Source organism: Suricata suricatta, chromosome 7 (genome assembly GCF_006229205.1).
Source record: "Suricata suricatta isolate VVHF042 chromosome 7, meerkat_22Aug2017_6uvM2_HiC, whole genome shotgun sequence".
Lineage (NCBI taxonomy): Eukaryota > Metazoa > Chordata > Mammalia > Carnivora > Herpestidae > Suricata > Suricata suricatta.
This window is the reverse complement of record NC_043706.1, coordinates 124,232,697-124,251,886: the sequence shown is the minus strand read 5'-3', so window position 1 is coordinate 124,251,886 and position 19,190 is coordinate 124,232,697. Positions and strand designations below refer to the sequence as shown.

The 19,190-nt window shown below is 41.3% G+C and overlaps 2 protein-coding genes across 2 annotated transcripts in view; both read right to left on the bottom strand.

Moving 5' to 3' along the window:
• ZC2HC1B (zinc finger C2HC-type containing 1B) overlaps window positions 1-2,963 on the bottom strand; it is a 40,731-nt gene extending 37,768 nt beyond the window's left edge. Inside the window, exon 1 of the mRNA XM_029944554.1 lies at window positions 2,849-2,963. Within this exon, the coding sequence (XP_029800414.1) occupies window positions 2,849-2,876 (28 nt within the window). The 5' untranslated portion in view covers window positions 2,877-2,963. The remainder of the gene's footprint in view (window positions 1-2,848) is intronic.
• A 155-nt stretch (window positions 2,964-3,118) lies between these two features.
• Window positions 3,119-18,206, bottom strand: LTV1 (LTV1 ribosome biogenesis factor). Its single transcript, XM_029944551.1, has 11 exons — window positions 18,047-18,206; window positions 16,891-17,022; window positions 14,886-15,059; window positions 10,845-10,932; window positions 8,664-8,802; window positions 8,043-8,298; window positions 6,878-7,005; window positions 4,947-5,086; window positions 4,583-4,635; window positions 4,106-4,306; window positions 3,119-3,980 (listed from the first exon to the last, which is right to left on the bottom strand). The coding sequence occupies exons 1-11, from the start codon at window positions 18,047-18,049 to the stop codon at window positions 3,870-3,872; spliced, it is 1,425 nt and encodes a 474-aa protein (XP_029800411.1). The 5' UTR covers window positions 18,050-18,206; the 3' UTR covers window positions 3,119-3,869.
• Between the last annotated feature and the right edge of the window lie 984 nt (window positions 18,207-19,190).

Sequence of the window (19,190 nt, the reverse complement as noted above, 5' to 3'; positions counted from 1 at the left end):
GACACCCATACAATAGATGAAAATAGATCTACCAACAACATCCTGAAATTTCAGAATGCTACAGAAATGTACCAAGATGAAAAAAAAAAACAAGAAGAAATTATTAGGAATCAGAATGGCCTCAGATTCCCATACAGTAAACTTGTAAATAAATGGAGAAAAAAATCCTTTCAACTTCTGAGGGAAAATAATCTACAACCTGTAATTTCATACCCAGCCAAGCTATTGATCAAATATGAAGATTGAGTACATTTCTCAATATTTCAAGTTTCAAAAAGCTGACTTCCCACATATCCTGTCTCAAGAATTCCTGGAGGATGGGTTCCACAAGAATGCGAGTAAACCAGACAGCAAACAGGCGACTCAACACAAGAGGGAGAGTAATTCCCAGGAGAACAGCTGGGCACCAGAACCAGAAGGCAAACAGTCCATGTCTGAAGGTGTGTAATGAAAACCAGACCTACTGAAGGCTGTTGGGAGCAGGACATGTACTGCCTTTGTAATCAGAGGACAGGATGTCCTAGCATTTCTGGCACCCACTCTGCTCTACACTTGGCTTGTCTGACCATATCCAACTGGAGTGCTTGTTCTTCCCTTCTCATTCTGACATCTAGACGAGCTGAGGATTCTCATTTCACTTTACAGGAAGGTTCTGCATTGACCTTGAGATCATGGTGACCTTAGAAGCAGAAAATATAAAACAAGCATTCAGCCACTAAGTATATTTATGCAGGAGATCCAGGATGTTTCAACTGTGTGGACTTGTGTTCCCTAGAACTCACTCATCAACTGGCTCAATGACCTCACCACCTGGGGCTCTTGCAAATTCTAGAAGCTGAACTTTGGCTCAGAGACAATTTAGCTCAAGGATGCCTTCATCAACCGGTAGTAAACGCTGCCCTCATAAAACCAGATTAGTGTTTCAAAACTAAACAACTATTGTATTTAGGAATACCATATAGGTGATAATTAATATAATCTAAATAGTACTTAAGAGTGCCTGACAGGAAAGAGTAGAATGAAATTGAGGATGGGACCATAGGTGGCTTCCATGTTCTATTTCTTTAAAATGAAAGAAAACAAACAAAAAAAGAAAACAAAAACAAAGTCAGGCCATTAAAATCTTTACCTTATCCTGATTCTTTATTGTAACAACCAAGGTGGATGTAACATACTAACTTCAATGCACAGGAGAAAGTGACATCAATGTACTGATAAAGTTGCAAGACGGCTGGAGCTGCCCTTCACCTGAGATGATTTGATGACATCACAATGGAGGTATGGATACAATGGGCCACAAGACCATATACACAAATGGTAACAGCTCTTGATACTCAGACTTGTAAAATAAGTTTGAAACATCTGAAACTGACTTTTTAGCAAGAAGTAACAGTGCTCATACAAAACAGGGGCTTCCAGAACAGCAGGCAAGTTCTTCACGACTCTGTCCCCTACCTGGGACCCCTCAGGCCTTTTTTCTCCTAGCTAACCTGGAGGCTAGGTCCTAGTGTTCAAGTTTAAACAGTTCTTTGGTGAAATGTCTTCCCTACCCATTCATTCTATACTATTTAGTGAACATTTGCCAAATGCCATGAGCTGTTCTAGACCATGCAGATAAAGCAGTACACAAAAATTCCCTGCCCTACTGAGGAGACTGAAAAACAAGATATAACTCAGATGCCAATTGATGCCATGGAGACCATAAAGCTGGGAAGGAGCATAAAAATGGAGGGGAGGGATGTTGCTATTTTTAAATATGGTCAGGTGAAAGCTTATGGCTGGAGATGACAACTGAACACCAACCTTAAGCAAGCGTTATTTGAGGCAAGCACTTCAAGGGGAACAAACCGCAAGTACCAAGACTCTCACTTCGAGTGGGACTTCTCAGTGGCGCGGTGTGGCCAGGTTCTGCCGCACGTCCCCTGCCCCACAGCTGAGGTGGTCCCCAAAGGCAAGGACCCCCCTATCGCTCTGGACTTCCAACATCCACAAGGACCTTCTGTGACGTTTCCAACCACTGTTTATAAACAACTCAAATCATAAATACTCCAAAACTTTACAAAATAACCCAAAATATGTAAGGTTGTTTTCTAGAATAAAATGAAGATCTTTAAATTTGGAGGAAAGTCAGCTTAAATCACAATAATGCTTCAGCAAGATTCATGGCTTACAGTCCCCTTCCCTTGACTGGGAAATATAAAACGTGCTAATTTAAACCAGCCGGATTGAGTGAAATGATATTAGAAGCCCCTGAGGTGGGGCACCTGGGTGGCAAGCGTCATGATCTCGCAACTGAGTTCAAGCCCACATGGGGCTCCTCAGCGGTAATGCAGAACCTGCTGGGGTGGATTCTCTGTCTTCCCTCTCTTGCTCTCTCTAATATAAACTAAAAAAAATATATATATGTATATATATATATATGAAAAAAAAAAGAGGCTCCTCAGAAATCTGAGTATCAAGTCAAAAAATATTCCAAGGCTAAGATTCTTGCTGGTTTGCTGTTTTCAAGAACCTTCAACTGAGAGAGCACCCAAAACAAATGGTCATTCCTGTTAGAATTTAATACATTCACAGAGCTATTAACATAAACCATCATCTGACCTTTTGCTTCTGCAGACTGACATTTAAACACACACTTCCCAGTCAGTCCATTTCTATGAGGACAAGCTCTTCCGCTGAGTTTGTAGCAATGTTGGTTGAGTACCTAATGCTGTTTTTCACAGGTCTTAAAGTACCCAGATATACAACTTAAACAGAATAAAATAACACCCCCCAAGTTTGGAAAATTCATTATCAAAGGAGTTACAGAAAAGCCTTTCTAATGATTTAGTTATCAAATGCAGCTCACCAGCTAAAAATGCTTCTGTCCCAGCCATCCTGTTCCCAACTCAGAGCAACAGCATCCACAGTTACCCCAGTCCCCCAGAACACTCCAGAGAACACATTAGTCATGGACACAGGAACAAGAGTCACTGACAACTCATCTGTTGCAAGGAAGTCACAGTTTACCAAATAATTAACAATTGTGATGGTGTCACTGCTTGAGTCTTGAAGAAGTTTGGGGGGGGGGGGGGGGAGAGACAAAAAACAAAACAAAAACCTCACCAAAAAAACAAGGAAAATTTTCAACGATGTCTTTTAATTAAATATGAATGGTTCCAAGCATTAAATAATGTTGAAAAGACTAACTTTCTAGTTTAAACTGAAGTAAATATTTCTGATTTGGAGCCAGGTACTCACTGAAGCCAAGGCCGTTTTCTTGATTATTTCTTCTTGTGCTTCCTGTCTTCACTGTTCCTAAATTCCAAGAGTCAGTCATCCAGTAATTGAGTCCCAACGACCTTAATACTCAGTTTTACCATCCTTCTAAAATAGCCTTTGCATACAGCAAGGGAAACTTAGTTCCTACGAGAACCTTCTGAGGAAAACTCTTACCACTCAGCTTTTCAAAATGGGGCTTAATGGGGTTGCTTTTCTACATACAGCAAATTAAATCACTTAACTCCTGAAAAGGAGTGCAGAGGTTTCAAAAAATTGTTGAGAACATCTGCAAAAGACAGCTGGGACAATCATACAAATAAATGAAGAATACAACAATTCCATTTACATTATGAAGATGTTTTCCTTCAACTCATCCAAACATTTCACATTTGTGAAATCATTTATTTCGGAGTTTTATTTCTAAATGTATAATATTTTTTAAATGTTACAATATTTACAAGACAGATGGTAGAGAAAGCTTGGTAGTATCAATACCTGCCAGTAAAAATGGCAGATTAAATAATTTTGTCTCTTTGAAGATCCTTGTACATTACCGAACATAACAAGGAGCCCCAATGGGGAGGCCACCTCATCCTAAAGTTCTACCGTCAGAGTTTGAGACCCTCAACATTGTTCTTCAAGTTCAACAACTCCTTTTCCTGCCTTCTTTTCTCCAGTTTGAAGGCTAATTTGTTAGCTTTCTTCTCCACTCTCCGTTCCTGTAGAGGAATACATTCATGTTACTCAAATCCTCAAACGCAGACTAATTTTACAAAAGAAAATTTCCATGACCACTGCCCTCATGAGCTCTTTGTAAATCTCCCAGTTGAGAAAAGTACTTTACCTTGCGCTCCTCTTTTATAGCCTTCTTTCTTGTTCTTTTATCTTCTTTGCTTTCGTTTTTAGATCGAGGTTGGGTTGACACCTTTGGCAGATCACTGCCATTAATCATCTGCATTCTTTCAACTTGCTTTGCTGTGAGTCCTTTCTTAGGTAAGACATTGAGAGGTATTCCTGTTTTAGAAGATATTCGGATTTGTTTGGGCTGAAAATAAAAAATAAAAACCATACTAAGGTCATTTCCCATTCCTAGTAAAAGAAGTCTCTCTCTCTCTCTCTCTCTCTCTCTCTCTCTCTCTCTCACACACACACACACACACACACACACACACACACACACACACCTCACTAATGATACATCACGTGTTGCTCTTCCTAATAGTGTTACCAGCCACAAAGGGATACAGGTACAGTGAGAAAATAATTTGTACACAGTTCTCTGCACTGCATCCTTCAAATAGCTCAGGACACTAGGACTTACCTTTGGTTGATATTTGATAAGTTGCGGATGGTTATATAAATTGGAGTATGTACCTTAAAAAAAAAACAAAAACACGTATCAATAAGTGCACTTTCAATTTAGAAAACATCACTGAGTTCCTACTATCTTCCCAACTTTGATCTTTTCATAGTTCAAAACAACAGAGTCTCTCCTACTATAGAGGAGGGGCCAAGATGGCAAAGTCTTATTATAGATGTTTTGAAATTTTTTTCAATTACTAACAGGATTACTTTTTCTAAATAATTTCCACAAAAAAACAAACTTTTTCAAAAAACTGATGTATTTAATACTTTAAAATCACTACCATTACCTTTATCAGTAAAAAGGACACTAAAATACTTACTACAAATAGATTCACAATCCCATTTCTCTTTAGCTTCTTCAAGAACTACAGTAATAATCTCTTCCTCGTCAGACCTATCCAGTTCATTCATCAGCAGGTCCTGATCTTCGAAGGGTTCAAGACTATTCAGTTTTACACAACTTTTGAGTTTTTGAAAAAGAAGACAAAAGAGGGAAAAACAAAACACCACCCATTATTATACTGTATGTTACCAAAACTGCACTTGAAGATCTATGGAAACAATAGCATTTCAACTGTGTGTGTGTGTGTGTGTGTGCGCGCGCCACATATGTATCTTTATTTTGGGGGTGGGGGGGTGCGCAGAGAGTGAGGGAGACAGAATCTGAGGAAGGCTTCAGACTCTGAGCTATCAGCACAGAGCCCAATGCAGGGATCAAACTCACAAACCATGAGATCATGACCAAAGTCAGATGCCCAATTGACTGAGCCACCCAGGTGCCATGGGAAACAATAGCATTTCAAAAAAAAATCCCAGCACTCCCCAGCCCCAATATTCATTCATTGAGAGAAAGAAGATCTCTGCAAGGTTATAATACATTAAACAAGATGGTAGCTTTCCTAAAACATGGTCTTTTCAAAGACTCAAAAAAAGTATCACCCAATCTCTCTCTCCAAAGTGGTCAAATAATTCACTCAAAATATGTAGCCTTGTCCCACCATAGGATCTGCAAATGAATGTGATCATGGAGTAGCAGACCCTTCCAGCAGATGTAAACACTTCATTAGTTTCCAACAGAAAATCACCTCTATATGGATACTGATTTGCCAAATATTTAGCTGTAAAGTTATATTAATATGGCCAGAGAGACAATTTCTTATCTTTCTATGAGCCGTAAAAACCAACTTCTCAGAACACCTGGAACTTCAGAAAGATAAAAAGAACAACATATATAATCAGAAGTCAGAATTCTTCAAGCCTAGAAGGCTAAAAGCACCACCTTATTCTCCAAGTGGAATGTGACCTCACACCTCCGATTCTAACTCTCAAGCCCTTAGATTAGGACTCTCAGATCAGAGTCATGAAGAATGTGGTTCTTAGTTATGTTCCCACCCAAAGTTACAGTCAGCTTCTGAACCTTAATATCAAAATGTGAGTCAGCGTTGAAGGAAAACATACCACTTTCTCAATATAGATTCTAATTGGGTGATTTTCTAGATTCAGATGTAGAACTAAAAACTTTATTTGAAAACGTGAAAAACAGAAGTCACCCTGCTTGTCATGCCTCTGAGCTCCATACCAATTTCAGGTTTGAAGTCTCCTTATTCATTAAGGCTTTGTTTCTCTCAACAAAATAATCCTGTCAAGTAAACCTCTCAGAATGTTCTTTTGACACGGGAAGTGTCCTGCGTGGTCAGAGAACATTCCCCATGACCAAGGGGTCCTTTCATTCTTGTATCCTTTCAACTATGGACTTAGAACTCCGGTCCTTAGGTACCCAGTATCTAATCACCACCCTTCCTTCTAGAAGAAATAAAAACAAAGACAGAAAGAACCCTTACCTACTCATTCACCAGAGAAATTCATCTTTGTTGAATCCAATCATTTCCTCAATTTGAAAATAACGTTTTTAGAAATCTAAAGACCATCTCTCTCAAGGATCTGACTCTTGCCAAACAACTGTACTTTGGTTTTCAACTTTTATCTCTGCTATGGGCTTTTAAAACCTTTTGGAATTGACTCTTGCAAAACAACTGTACTTTGGTTTTCATCTTTTGTCTCTGCTATGGGCTTTTAAAACCTTTTGGAAATAAGAGCTAGAAAAGTATTACTTTCTCTTGAGCTGAGTCCACCCTCCACTTGAGACAAAAGATGCTACTTTAATGATGGATGGAAATCCAAAAAACGGTAAGAAAACATGCAGAAAAATAAAAGTGGGAAAAAAGTAAGTAAACAAGGGAAAGGTACGTACTTCTCTGCCTTCTCTTTATAGTAGTCATTCAAGACTTCCTCTAAGCGATTGCTGTCTATTTGAATGGAACCTTCCAATTCAGCATTATCCAGAGCTCCAATTTCATCATCATCGTACTGCTCATAAAACTTGTATATAAAGGAAAGAGATACCATGAAAAAAAAGTATTAAAACGACCCCATTTAAGTGTTACATTTAATTTTTTTTTTAAAGGTTTCTAAAAGTACTCTCTACACCTGAAATAGGACTTGAACTCCCAACCCTGAGATCATGAGTCAGCACACTCCACTAACTGAGCCAGCTTTGTGCCCCGGTTTTTATATTAATTTCCTTCCTACATAATTATTTAAGCGCTACCATGAGATCACAAGCACCATTACAATATTGGCAGATATTAGCACCATAACAATAGGACGTGGAAGACATTCTACCCATTACTGACTGACACTTAGAAAATAGGCTCTACATACATTTAATATGTAAGTGAAAGATGACCATCCTGTTCAGCTCGGAGAGCATATACTAGGCAGAAATCTTTACTTCAGAATATAATACAGATGCTTTCAAACTTAAAGGGGGCTTAGTTACAAATTTCATTCTTGTTTAGATATTTACTGTATTACTCAAATGCTGTTAAGAGTAAACAGGGCGTGATGTGAATCCTGAAGAAGAGTGAGGTTATTTGTAGTACTACTGGTATTTAGTGAAAAGGTAGCAAAGTTAGAACCTTATACATTCACTCTGAAGGAAAGAAACCCATCGTCCACCCATTCTTCATTTGCTGAACAGTCTGTAGTAGGAATGCCACATGCCTGATACCACATTAGACTTGAGGCTGTATCAGTGAGCAAACATACAGAAAACAGAAAAGCAAAGGAATTTTGTTTATGCCCAGGCCAATGCTTGAGGAAAAGAGCATAATCTTGGGGATTGGAGTCAGACTCTCATTATCAAAATATCAAACCTCTCTAAAGAAAGTCAGGAAGTTCTATCAGCAGTCTCTGATCTACATGCATTCTTTCCAGAACTAAAACTGGGATGCTTTTGTAATCTGTTTTAATAAGACAGGCGATTTCTAATGTTGAAAGTTTTGGCTCTGAGTTCTGATGTCATATGAAATTTACCAGGAACCAGTATCAAAAGGCTCCTTATCTGGGGACCTTACCTTCTCAAATCTCTCATCATGGAGAGTCAGCTGCTCATTTCTCCTCATGACCGAGGATGTTATAGAATACTCAGTGAAGCGACTTTTCGTCTCCTCTTCCCAGAACAGATGATGTTCTACAGCCCCAGGAGGTCTTCCCTGGACAGACATGGCCTCAGCCGAGGAGCCCGCAGAGCCACAGCTCTCATCGTCACTGCCTCTTCCCGTCTCATCATCCACATCTTCCCACTCACTGTCATCTCCAGCCTCAGCCTTCCTAAAGTCAGAGCCATAAGTTAACTGTCAAAACAATTTGAGAAACAACAGAACCAAGTGACTTTACACAAGTAAAACTTGAGGGGATTTCAGGCAGGATTCCTGTTTAAGGCAGGACCAGCTGTGCTGCCTGACCTGTCTGGTAGGGCTGGAAAAGTCATGTACCAGCAAGCAGGCAACTTGGACTTTAGCCCCCCCTATCGTCGATTTGTAAAGACCTCAAGTCTCACATCTTCTGCTCTAAAATACAAAACCCTCAGATTAAATGCTGTCAAAGGTCTCTTCCAGTTTTAACATTCTACAGGTACTACCCTACTGAAGAAGCAACAGTCAGGTCATTCCCAATTTGAAAGAAACCACACATACTGTACATCCATTCCATCTTCCTCTGTTGGCTTATTGGCCTGAAGAATAAAATCATCTTCAAGCAGGTTGTCTGGATTATCAAAGTCAAAATCATCATCGAGAGCCGCAACAATGTCAGGATCAAAATCCAGTCGAGGTCCTAGAAGGAAAACAAAAAATTAGTACTACTTCCCAAGAAAACATGATTCTTTTACATAACATCATCTGAGTACCTACTGTATGCCACATTCAACCAACGTATTGAGGATTTTAAAAAATGATTAAAAACTTCAAGTTCAGTCTAGTGAGGAACAGACACAGAGAGGAATGAATGTGAGGAAATGGAAAAAATGTCTCTGGTTTCAGTACTCAGTCATAAAAACTCTTGCGTTACAGATTAAATTTTGTCTACTTCGTAAAATTCAAAGCTTCCACCTGCAGTTAGTGTCAGGTTTTAAATTCACCTGTAAGAAGTATCACAAGTTGGGACACCTGGGTGGCTCAGTGTATTAGGCGTCTGGCTGGATTTCACCCCAGGTGATCTCACGGTTTGTGGGTTGGATCCCCATGTCAGGCTATGGATGGACAGCACGGGGCGTGCTTGGGATTCTCTCTCCCTCTCTCTGTCCTTCCAGGGCTCATGTGTGCTTGCTCTCTCTCAAAATAAACAAACTTAAAAGAAGTAACTCTAAATATGTGTGGCCTGCTAAACTACCTTTCTAACCTAGGAGAGTTTAATAAATCCTGTTTCTACAACTATGGCCTTCTGTGTGTAAAACTAGAGTCTATGAAAAACCTCAAGTTCAAACTTGTAAATTGACATGGCCCCAGCTGAACTCTCCAGCCTCATTACATATTAACTCTTACCTCATTCTAGGCATGCTAAAATACGGTTTCCTGCATTCCTGTTCTCTCAATTTTGCACATGCGGTTTCCTGTTCAGAATATCCTCTCCTTCATCCACCTAACTTCTACTTAAGAAATAACTTAGACGCCATTTTCTCCAGGACAACTTGCCCACTAATATCGAAACCATTTATTCCTTTGTACAGTTAACTGTAATTTATTTCCTCTTTATCGTCCATCTTTCCCAACTGATGATACACTCCTTGAAGTCAGAAATGATACTTTATTCTGACTTAACCCTAGAACCCATCATATAGTGGTAACTCAAATATCTGTGGAACCAGTGAATGAATGCCACGAGGCAAATGTTAGTCAATAATTAAGACAATTCAAGAGAAAATACCAAACATCACTTCTGTTTGTTCTAAAATACAATGTTGATAATAAAATAAATAAAACATTAAAACATTTTAATGTTTTATTTAAAATGTCTATTTTTTTTAAATAAATAAAACATTTCACTGTATGTAGAACAGATGGTAAAATGGACTTCCATAAAATACTCTTGGGAGAAATTCTGAAAGCCGATTTAGTATACTATATGTATGTTTGGGGGTTTTATTGTTTTGTTGTTGTTGTTTAATTTGTTTTATTTTTGAGAGAGAGAGTGACAGCATGAGCAGGGGAGGGTCAGAGAGAGAGGGAGACACAGAATCTGAAGACAGGCTCGAGGCTGTGCTGTCAGCACAGAGCCCAATGCAGGGCTCAAACCCATGAACCATGAGATCATGACCTGAGCTGAAGTCAGATGCTTAACCAACTGAGCTACCCAGGCGCCCCTGTTGTTGCTTTTTAGAGAGAGGGAGAATGCATGAGTAAGGGAGAAGAGGAGAGAGGGAGGGTAAGAGGGGGAGAGAGACGGAGAGAGACAGAGCGAGACGATCTCAGGCAGGCGCCATGCTCAATCCCACAATCCTGGGATCATGACCTTAGTGGATATCAAGCATCAGGTGCTCAACCAACTAAGCCCCCTCCAGCCTATATGCACAGTAAGGCTAACTGAACATCATCATTTCCATTGCAAGAGGCTAGTTCCAGGTTAAAATTTCCCCACTGGATCTCTGAAAACAGTTTCTTACTTTCCTCTCCAAAAATGAATTTCAGAGACTCAGAATTTGATGGCAATGAAAGAAAAGGATCCCAATCACTCATCCTTTCCCAATGACCTCTAATCTGAATTCAGACACATCTAAATTGTTTCATCACTTTATCAAAGACAGAAAAACTATAATTACTATGCTTTCTTTTTTGTAAAACATATCAAGTCACTTGAAAAGTTCAAGAAATCAAGCACACCTGAAACAGGAGCTGCTTTATTCAACAATCCAACATCTTCCTCAAACTCTGAAGCAAATACTGATGAAGGCAACTGAATTCCCGTGGTCTTGAAAGAGAAATTACACAATGGTTAGATGTGAAATACTTCTGAACTGGGTTGAAGCGTCCCCCCAAAATTCATGTCCACCCAATAGCTCAGAATGTGACCTCATCTGGAAAGTGGATCCTTGCAGATGCAATTAGTTAAGATGAGGCGACAGTGGATTATGGTGAGCCCTAATTCATCAAGACTGGTGTGTCCCTGTAAGAAGGCCAAGAAATGATATGAAGACAGGGGAGAATGCCACGTGAATTCAAGCAGACTGGAGCAATGGGTTGACAAAAGCCAAGCAACACTAAGGACTGCTGGTAACCACCAAAAGCCAGGAGAGAGGTGTGGGACACTGTTCTTGCCCTGAGCCCCCAGAATGCGAGCAACGCTGCTGAAAGCTTACTTTTGGACTTGACGTCCAGCACTGTGACAGAATACATTTCCGTTGTTCGAAGCCACCCAGTGGTAATGTGTGGTAATTTGTTCCAGCAGTCCCAGGAAAACTAACACAACTGTCTCCTGCATTCTCTCTCACTTGTGCTCCAGTTAAATATTCTAAACATGTACATCCCGTCCACTGAAGCATGCAGATTCCCTGCAACTTCAAAGTGCTCTCCAGTATTATTCCATTTAATGCTCATGAGATATCAGCATGTTTTAGTCAACAAAAGCTAAGAAAGATCAAATGCCATGTCTGCCTCAAAGGGCTCATTAAGTGAAGTTCTGGGATTCAAATCCAGATTTTGCAATGCCACTGTCCTTTCAAAATTTAATCTTTCCCCTCTGAAGCTGAGATAACATGCTGATTTCTGGTTCATAGCAGAGCATTTCCCTGAGTTGGCTACCTTAAATCCTGGGATGGTCATAAATCATTTCTCTCCATCCCTAGAACCCTTTGAACTCTCTTGTATAAAGTGATCTCACTTCAGTCTTTTGGGCTCCATCTTACTCATGGCTAACCAGGATGTAGATTACCATCACCACTGCTTCGCTATCCCACACCTAATCAAACCTTCACATCGCTTCCAGATTAACATTCCTTTAATATTTTATAATGTGACCTTCTCAAACTTGTAACAGGTTTTGATTTTTCACTCCTGATTTTCAAGGTCTGTAAGATGAAGGCCTATTTTATGTATCCAAATTACTGTTAGTATACTCAGTAAAATGACCTCCACTAACTCCGTTCATGGAATAATTCAAAGTTAATTTATGGAGCACACAAGTCACACACTGATCCACAGCACCACCTACGCCCCTTCTAACGGAAAGGTTTCCTTCCTCTCTTCAGTAAAACCCACCCTTCAGTGTCCAGCTCCATTCCTCCCTCCTCCATGAAGGCCTTCTGATCCCTCTTCTAGAACTTCCCTTTGGGTGAAATCTCTTTCATTCCTCACACCATACAGAAACCTCCACTTGTGCCGGCACATGTAACTGACAGGTCCTTATGCTCTGTTTGATCTTTTTCAATCAGTTACCAGCGGGAGGGTCACCACGTTATCTGTCTCAGGTACCTCATCGCCCACCTCATCCTCAGTCTAGCAGGAGGCAGAAAGTGGAGATGTTGGTTCTCGCTGGCTCACCGAGCATGCAGAACTGGGAACCTCTGAGCAGCATGAGTAAAAGCTACATAGAGTAGTGCACACCAAGGAAACTTAGCTTCCAAAAGGCGCTTCTTGGTGGCCTAAGTATCAGAAAAGATCTGATTTCTGCTACAGTCCTTTAAAAAAAAAAAAAAAAATGAAAAACAGCTTTACTGAGATTTCCCCACTCACACTGTTTCTGAAGAATGAACATACCTTAAAAAAATAAAATAAAAGTGAGGATCAGCTTGTGTTTAGTGACCTTTAGAGGTATTTTTCAGATCTTAAAAAAACAGTCAAAGAATCACATACACAGAGTTTAGTCATTATGTTTTAAAAAAAGAAAGGTGGGGTGCCTGGGTGGCTCAGTTTATTAAGCATCTGACTCTTGATTTCAGCTCAGCTCCTGATCTCAGTTTGTGAGACTGATCCCCGTCAGGCTTTGCACTGATGGCAAGAATCTGCTTAGGATTCTCTCTCTACCTCTGTCTCTGCCCCTCCCCTGCTTGTGCTCGCCCTCTCAAAATAAATAAACATTAAAAAAAAAAAAGTGTATGATTTTTATTGGTTGTGATAGTTGTGAACTCTGCTGAGTTTGGCCAGCTGCTTCCTAGCACGGCAAGACCTCCTCTCCTTCATGTGACAATCAGGCTGCTCATGCAGGACTTCTGTACGGCTTCACTCTCTGTTTCTAGGGTTTATTCAATATTTCTGGTTTACTCAATTTTGGTGGTTTGTTACAAAATTCTTTAAAAAAAAACAAAAAGGACTCGTCCATTAGAGTTATTCTCTTAACAAGCCAATTAGATAGCGGTTACTTTTACCCAAAATTGATTAAGGATTAAAATTTAATCTTTCAAAAGCTAGTATTTTTTTAAAAAAAAAATTCTTAACATTTATTTATGAGAAACAGAGACAGAATGTGAGTGGGGGAGGGGCAGAGAGAGAGGGAGACACAGGATCAGAAGCAGGCTCCACGCTCTGAGTGAGCTCGACCCACCAACCTCGAGATCATGCCTTAAGCCGAAGTCCGCTGCTTAACCAAATGAGCCACTTAGGTGCCCCTCAAAAGGCTAATCTAGTAAAAGCCAATATAATTCAGCCAAGAGAATTTAAGAATTTTATTAAGACTTTTCTCCCCAAGATAAAGTCGAAGCAAGGGGCACCTGGGTGGCTTCGTCGGTTGAGCATCTGACTTCAGCTGCAGTCAATCTGACAGTTCACAGATCCAAGCAAGCCCACACTGGATTCTGTGCTAACAGCTCAGAGCCTGCAGCCTGCTTCAGATTCTGTGTCTCCCTCTTGCTCTCTCCCTCCCCTGTTTGCATGTCTCTCAAAAATAAATGATGTAAAAAAAAGAAAAAAAAAAAGATAAAAGTTGAAGCACTATCAGACCCTCTTCCCTCCTTCACCGGGTCATGGAAGGAGGTGAGCCAATAAGACACCTACCTACTCCTGACAGTAATATCGCCTTGGGAAAGAAGCAGTACAGAAGTTGGTTCCACTAGGACAGAGACGTGGCAGTGGGCTGTGGGAGCGGACCATGCAGCCTTACAAGGGAGTTACAACCTAGGGAGTGAACTCGAACAGCTGCACTTACTACCTTCCTTTGGGATAGCACCCCAAAACACAACCCTGTTGACTCTTCTTATGCAACAAGCTATAGACTAAAGGAACTATGACCACACTTCACTGAGGAAAAGAATGCCTAGGCCATGATAGGGCTGGAGAATGAGAAGCAGGAAAAATTAGTGCCGTGTTTAACTCTTCTTTTTGGCTACAAACCCAATAAATGAATATCTTCTTTTTTTAAGCGCTAGAGGATATAAAAGTTTCACAGGAAAATTTACTGTATACCAATACTAAATAAAGAGTCCTATGATATGGGTATCCTGAACATAAATGAAGATACAGAACTTAAATTAGTAGTACTAATTTCAAAGAGATGTGTACTCTAGCTTGTAATTTGAAGAAAAAATTAGCGTGGACTGCATTTTTGTCGAGAAGAGGTCACAGGAAGTTCATTTTAGTATCTACTGCTTCTATTCTCTTATGGTTGACCCACAAAAATTAAGTTCTATCTTAGAAGACAGTTTATGACACTGAATAGTTAACATACAAAATGTCAGCTGCTTTTCTCCTTTTGGAAGGTGCTAACATGACTACGTCTAGTAATCAAAGGCTCTAACCCTATCAAACGCTGCAACTTTCAACAGCTGTCACCAGAGAAGAGGAAGCCTGTGAGCAAACACATACCTAATTTTAAGTGAGGGAGCGGCTTATTTTTGTGTTCTTCAGATTGACACCATTTCTTACTCTAGTTACTTTGATTAATAAATGGCGGTTTCTTCACTCACTCCCACATATACTGACAAAAAGTCTTACTGAAGTTTCTAAGGTTTCTTCTTTTTCATCTCTTCCTCTGGGTGCGCTGAAGGCACCGGTGGGAAGAAGCTCTGCCGGCCCAGACGGCTCCCGCAGGTGCTGCAGATAGTCATAGTCGTCGTCGAAGAATACGCCGTACTTCCTCTGCTCGGCTCGCCTCTCTTCATCATCTATCTGGGATAACAGACAGAACGCAACTCGTACCTCTTCCACGCACAAGCCCCAGGAACCTTCCAGTGCGCACTGCTTTCAGAACAGGAAGGCAGATGGCAATGAAAGTTGTGGCTAATAAGAATGAGACAGAATTCTTGACAACTCAGGAAAAACAGAGATTCTAAACCCAAGTGCTATATAAAATTTAAATGGAATGAAAACAATGACTACTCTACTAGACATTTCTGTGCAACAATTCAAGCCAAGGTAGGAAAAAAAAAATTAACAAGTGTTGGGTGAAAATGTGGAGAAAAAGGAACACTTGTGCACTATTGGTGGGAATATAAACTGGTGAAGTCGCTAAGGAAAATGGAATGTAAGTTCCTCCAAAAATTAATATGAATATCATATAATCCAGTAATTCACTACAATTTACTCAAAGAAAATGAAAACACTAATTTGAAAAAATATATGGGTCCCTATGCCGACTGCAGGATACGGAGCGCCCACTGACAGAGGACTCATAAAGACGTAGTGCATACACAGACACACAATGAATATTACTCAGCCATAAAAATAAAAACAGTGAGTTCTTCCATCTGCAACATGGACAGACCTGGAGATTATTATGTTAAATGAAATAAGTCAGAGAAAGACAAACACGTATGATTTCACTTATAATGTGGAACCTAAAAACAAACAAAAAAAAACCCACAAGCAGAAACAGATCCATAAATAGAACAAAACTGATGGCTGCTAAAGTGGAGTGTGGGGGAGGCAGGCAAATGGGTGAAGGAAAATAGGAGTCAGTCTTCCAGTTACAGAATGAGTTAGCCGGCGTTGGTGGTATAGTGGTGAGCATAGCTGCCTTCCAGAATGAGTTAAGTCATGGAAATAAAAGGTACAGTACAGGGACTATGGTCAAGGGTACTATAACTGCATCCTTTAGTGACAGACGGTAACTATGTTTGTGGTGAGCAAAGCTTAACAAACATGAAGGTAATGTAACACTGTACATCTAACGATAGTTCAAATAAAAAAAAATTCAGGCCAGAGCGCCTGGCTTAGCATCCAACTTTGGCTCAGATCATGATCTCATGGTTCATGAATTCGAGCCCAGCACTGGGCTCTGTGCTGACAGCTCAGAGCCTGGAGCCTGCTTTGGATTCTGGGTCTCGCTCTCTCTCTGCCCCTCCCCCACCTGCACTCTGCTCTCTCTCTCTCTCTCTCTCTCTCTCTCTCTCTCAAAGATAAATAAAAACATTTAAAAAGTGTTTTTTAACTTAAGAAGTTAAAAAAAATTCAGGCGAAGGAACACACACACGCACAATTGTGTCACGTACTTGGAGTAAGACCAGACGGTCCTGACAAGTGTGTACAATTTCTTGTATTTATATGCAAAAACCCTTCCCAGCACACAACACAAGCAGGCTTTACTAAAAAGCTAAATACAGTCAGTGTTCACCAAGACTTCCTATTACACTCTAACAATTATCGAATCAACTTTTTAAAGCTTTCCTGGCACTTTTAAAAGCTAATTCACAAAACAAGTAGTGACGTGGCCAAATGAAATGACAGGAGAGCAAAGATGTACCCTAAATAATCATGCAGCATTGGAGCTAGTTTAGTAAGTATCCACTGTTACTCTACAAGATTTGCTCACTTCAACATCTCAAATAAAGATGCTTTATCCTCTCAAATATCCAAGTCGTAAAAATCAGCACATCTGGTGAAAATTAAGTCATAGGTTTTTGTTTACCAGATCACTGGTTGTTGAATAGCAGCTGGCTAACAATTTATTTAAAAACTGACAATTTGCCTGTAAACTTATTGGCTGCAGAACAGGACCTACTTTCTGTGTGGGCAACAGAACCCTCTGGGGTGCAGTCTCATCGGCGGCTAAAGGATCTCGCTGGCTCCGGTGGACCAGGTGGAAAGATACAGCTTTCTTCTTCTCGATAAAAGGCTTTTTCTTCCTGTGAGGCTTCAAAGGAACAGAATCAGAATAAGCCATTGAAAAAAACCAAAAAAGACCACAGTCCACAAAGGCATCTTCAGTAATTTATATAAAGTCTACAGATTTTTAAAATTTTCATTTCTCTGGTAAGCAACATCAACGTTTGAGAAAATCTGTACTTACTTACCTTCCTTTGATAAACATTTGATAGCACTTACTCTGTGCCAAACCTTGTTATGAGGGCTGGGGATACAACCATGAGAAGGTCACAGTCTCTATTCTTATCAAGCAAATCATTATTAAAAAAAAAAAAGTTTCAAGTAAAGAAAATAAAACAGCGACATGCAAATGACTGAGAGTTACTTTAGACTGGATGCTCAGAGAAGGTCCCTGACAGGTTGAACCAAAATGACGAAGGCACTGCCACAGGAAAATCCGGGGAAGGCCATTTCAAGCAAGTTATGCACCTGTTGTACCAACCATTAAATGAAACTAGGACCGCACAACTACAGTAAGATTCATCATCTCTTTCCACGCTCGTATTACCCTACTCAACTCTGGCTTTCTACACTGAGAAAGCATCATCCCAGGTGAGTAACCCATCTTGCTTCGGGCCCAACTTAGACTCTCCCACAAGTTCCCTATGCCGAGAACACCGAGGAGCAGACAACTGGCACTCCAACTACGGAGAAACCCGCCGACTCCCCCTCCTCCCGACTGCAGGAAGCACAGGGTGACGCGTTTGTGTGTCTTGCGTTCGCAGGTGTTTTCGTTTTTTTTGGCTCCTTGGGATAAAGGGGAAGCCATTCTTTTCTTTCCACTCCCCGGGGAGGCCTGGCCTTGGGAGAAGCACTCTGATCTGCGAAGTATGCCCGGGCTGCTGAGGGTGGCCCACACGGGGCACTGGGCCGCCAAGCCCCGCTTCGGGGGCTTGACCCCATTGGGCCGGCCCTCCCAATCCCTGGCCGCAGTAGCCACTGGCACCAGAGGAAGCCGCCTGGCGTCTGCAAAACCGGAGCGCCCCGTCCCCGAGACAACGAGGCTTGCTCACCATGTTGGAGTCGCGCGGCGCTCACCCCAGAGAAGAGCGTCGACCGCACGCTCCTACTCCTCGGGGAAGGGACTCGCTTCTACCAAAACGCCGGCAAACACCCGACCCCAGGGGCGTCTTTAGGCCTCTCCACACGTGCAACCCCGGAACCCGGACAGGAAGTTAAGAGCCGGCGGTGGAAATGGGCCAATCGCCGAAGAGCTGAAGGGGTCGCGGCCGGAAGTTACCCGTAGCTCGCTCCGTCTCAAAGATCGCGAGAAGTTATTGGGAGGTGGGGCTGTTTTCACCCCCGAGGAGGCGGGGTTTTTCTGGCCAAACTTAAGTAAGCTGGGCAAGGGCGTCTTGGGCGCCTTTGTGGCGGTGAGGCGCGAAAGAGGGGTTGCTGTTTCTCGGGGAACTTGCTTTTGTAGCGCCCTCTACCGAGACCAGAGGCAGGCAACGTATCTAGCATCCCCATTGACCATTGTATTCCCGGGCTATCCCACCCGTAACATTCCCCCCACCCACCCTACACACACACACACACACACGCACGCACGCACGCACGCACGCAGAAGGAAGGTGGCCACCCTCGCAGGTCACCCCCCTACACAAACACACACTCACACACAAAAGGAAGGTGGCCACCCTCCCGGGTCATCGAGGTTTCAGGTTCTGTCTCCTGTGGGCCGGCGCGGAGTTGGTTGCCTTAGCAACGGAGGATCCGGGCCTTGCTATTCTAGGCTGCTCCACGCTTAATCAGGTCTTTGTTCAAACATCCGATGCACAAACCCCCTAGATTCTGTTGAAAGTAGAGGCATTTGAACTAAATAAATATATTCGAAATCTCTGGTGTTTGCATACCTTATCTTATAAGGAGGAAACTAATGTTTATTTTCTTCTAAGACGTTCCTCAAATGTTTTAACGTGATTTAAGCAAATAGGCTATAATCACACCTTCTTAGGAAGATTTCAGGCAGGTGCCCCTGCTGGCTTTGAGCTTTTCCTGGGACAAAGAAGGTGGAAATGCATCCATAGTTTTATCAGCAAATCTTTCCTAAATTTGTGTTTCCCTTTCCCAATACTTGGTCTTTCCAATGTCTGAGTTATCTTGGATTGTGTCTGTCCGTTCTCCTATTATTACAAATGTTTATGAAATATTACT

Excerpts from the sequence above, each read along its gene's own strand:
- LTV1 (XM_029944551.1), bottom strand. Across the intron at positions 7,006-8,042 it reads ATGATGAGAGATTTGAGAAG|TTTTATGAGCAGTACGATGA; the intron begins GTAAGGTCCCCA and ends TTTATATACAAG. Across the intron at positions 3,981-4,105 it reads CTATAAAAGAGGAGCGCAAG|GAACGGAGAGTGGAGAAGAA; the intron begins GTAAAGTACTTT and ends ATTCCTCTACAG.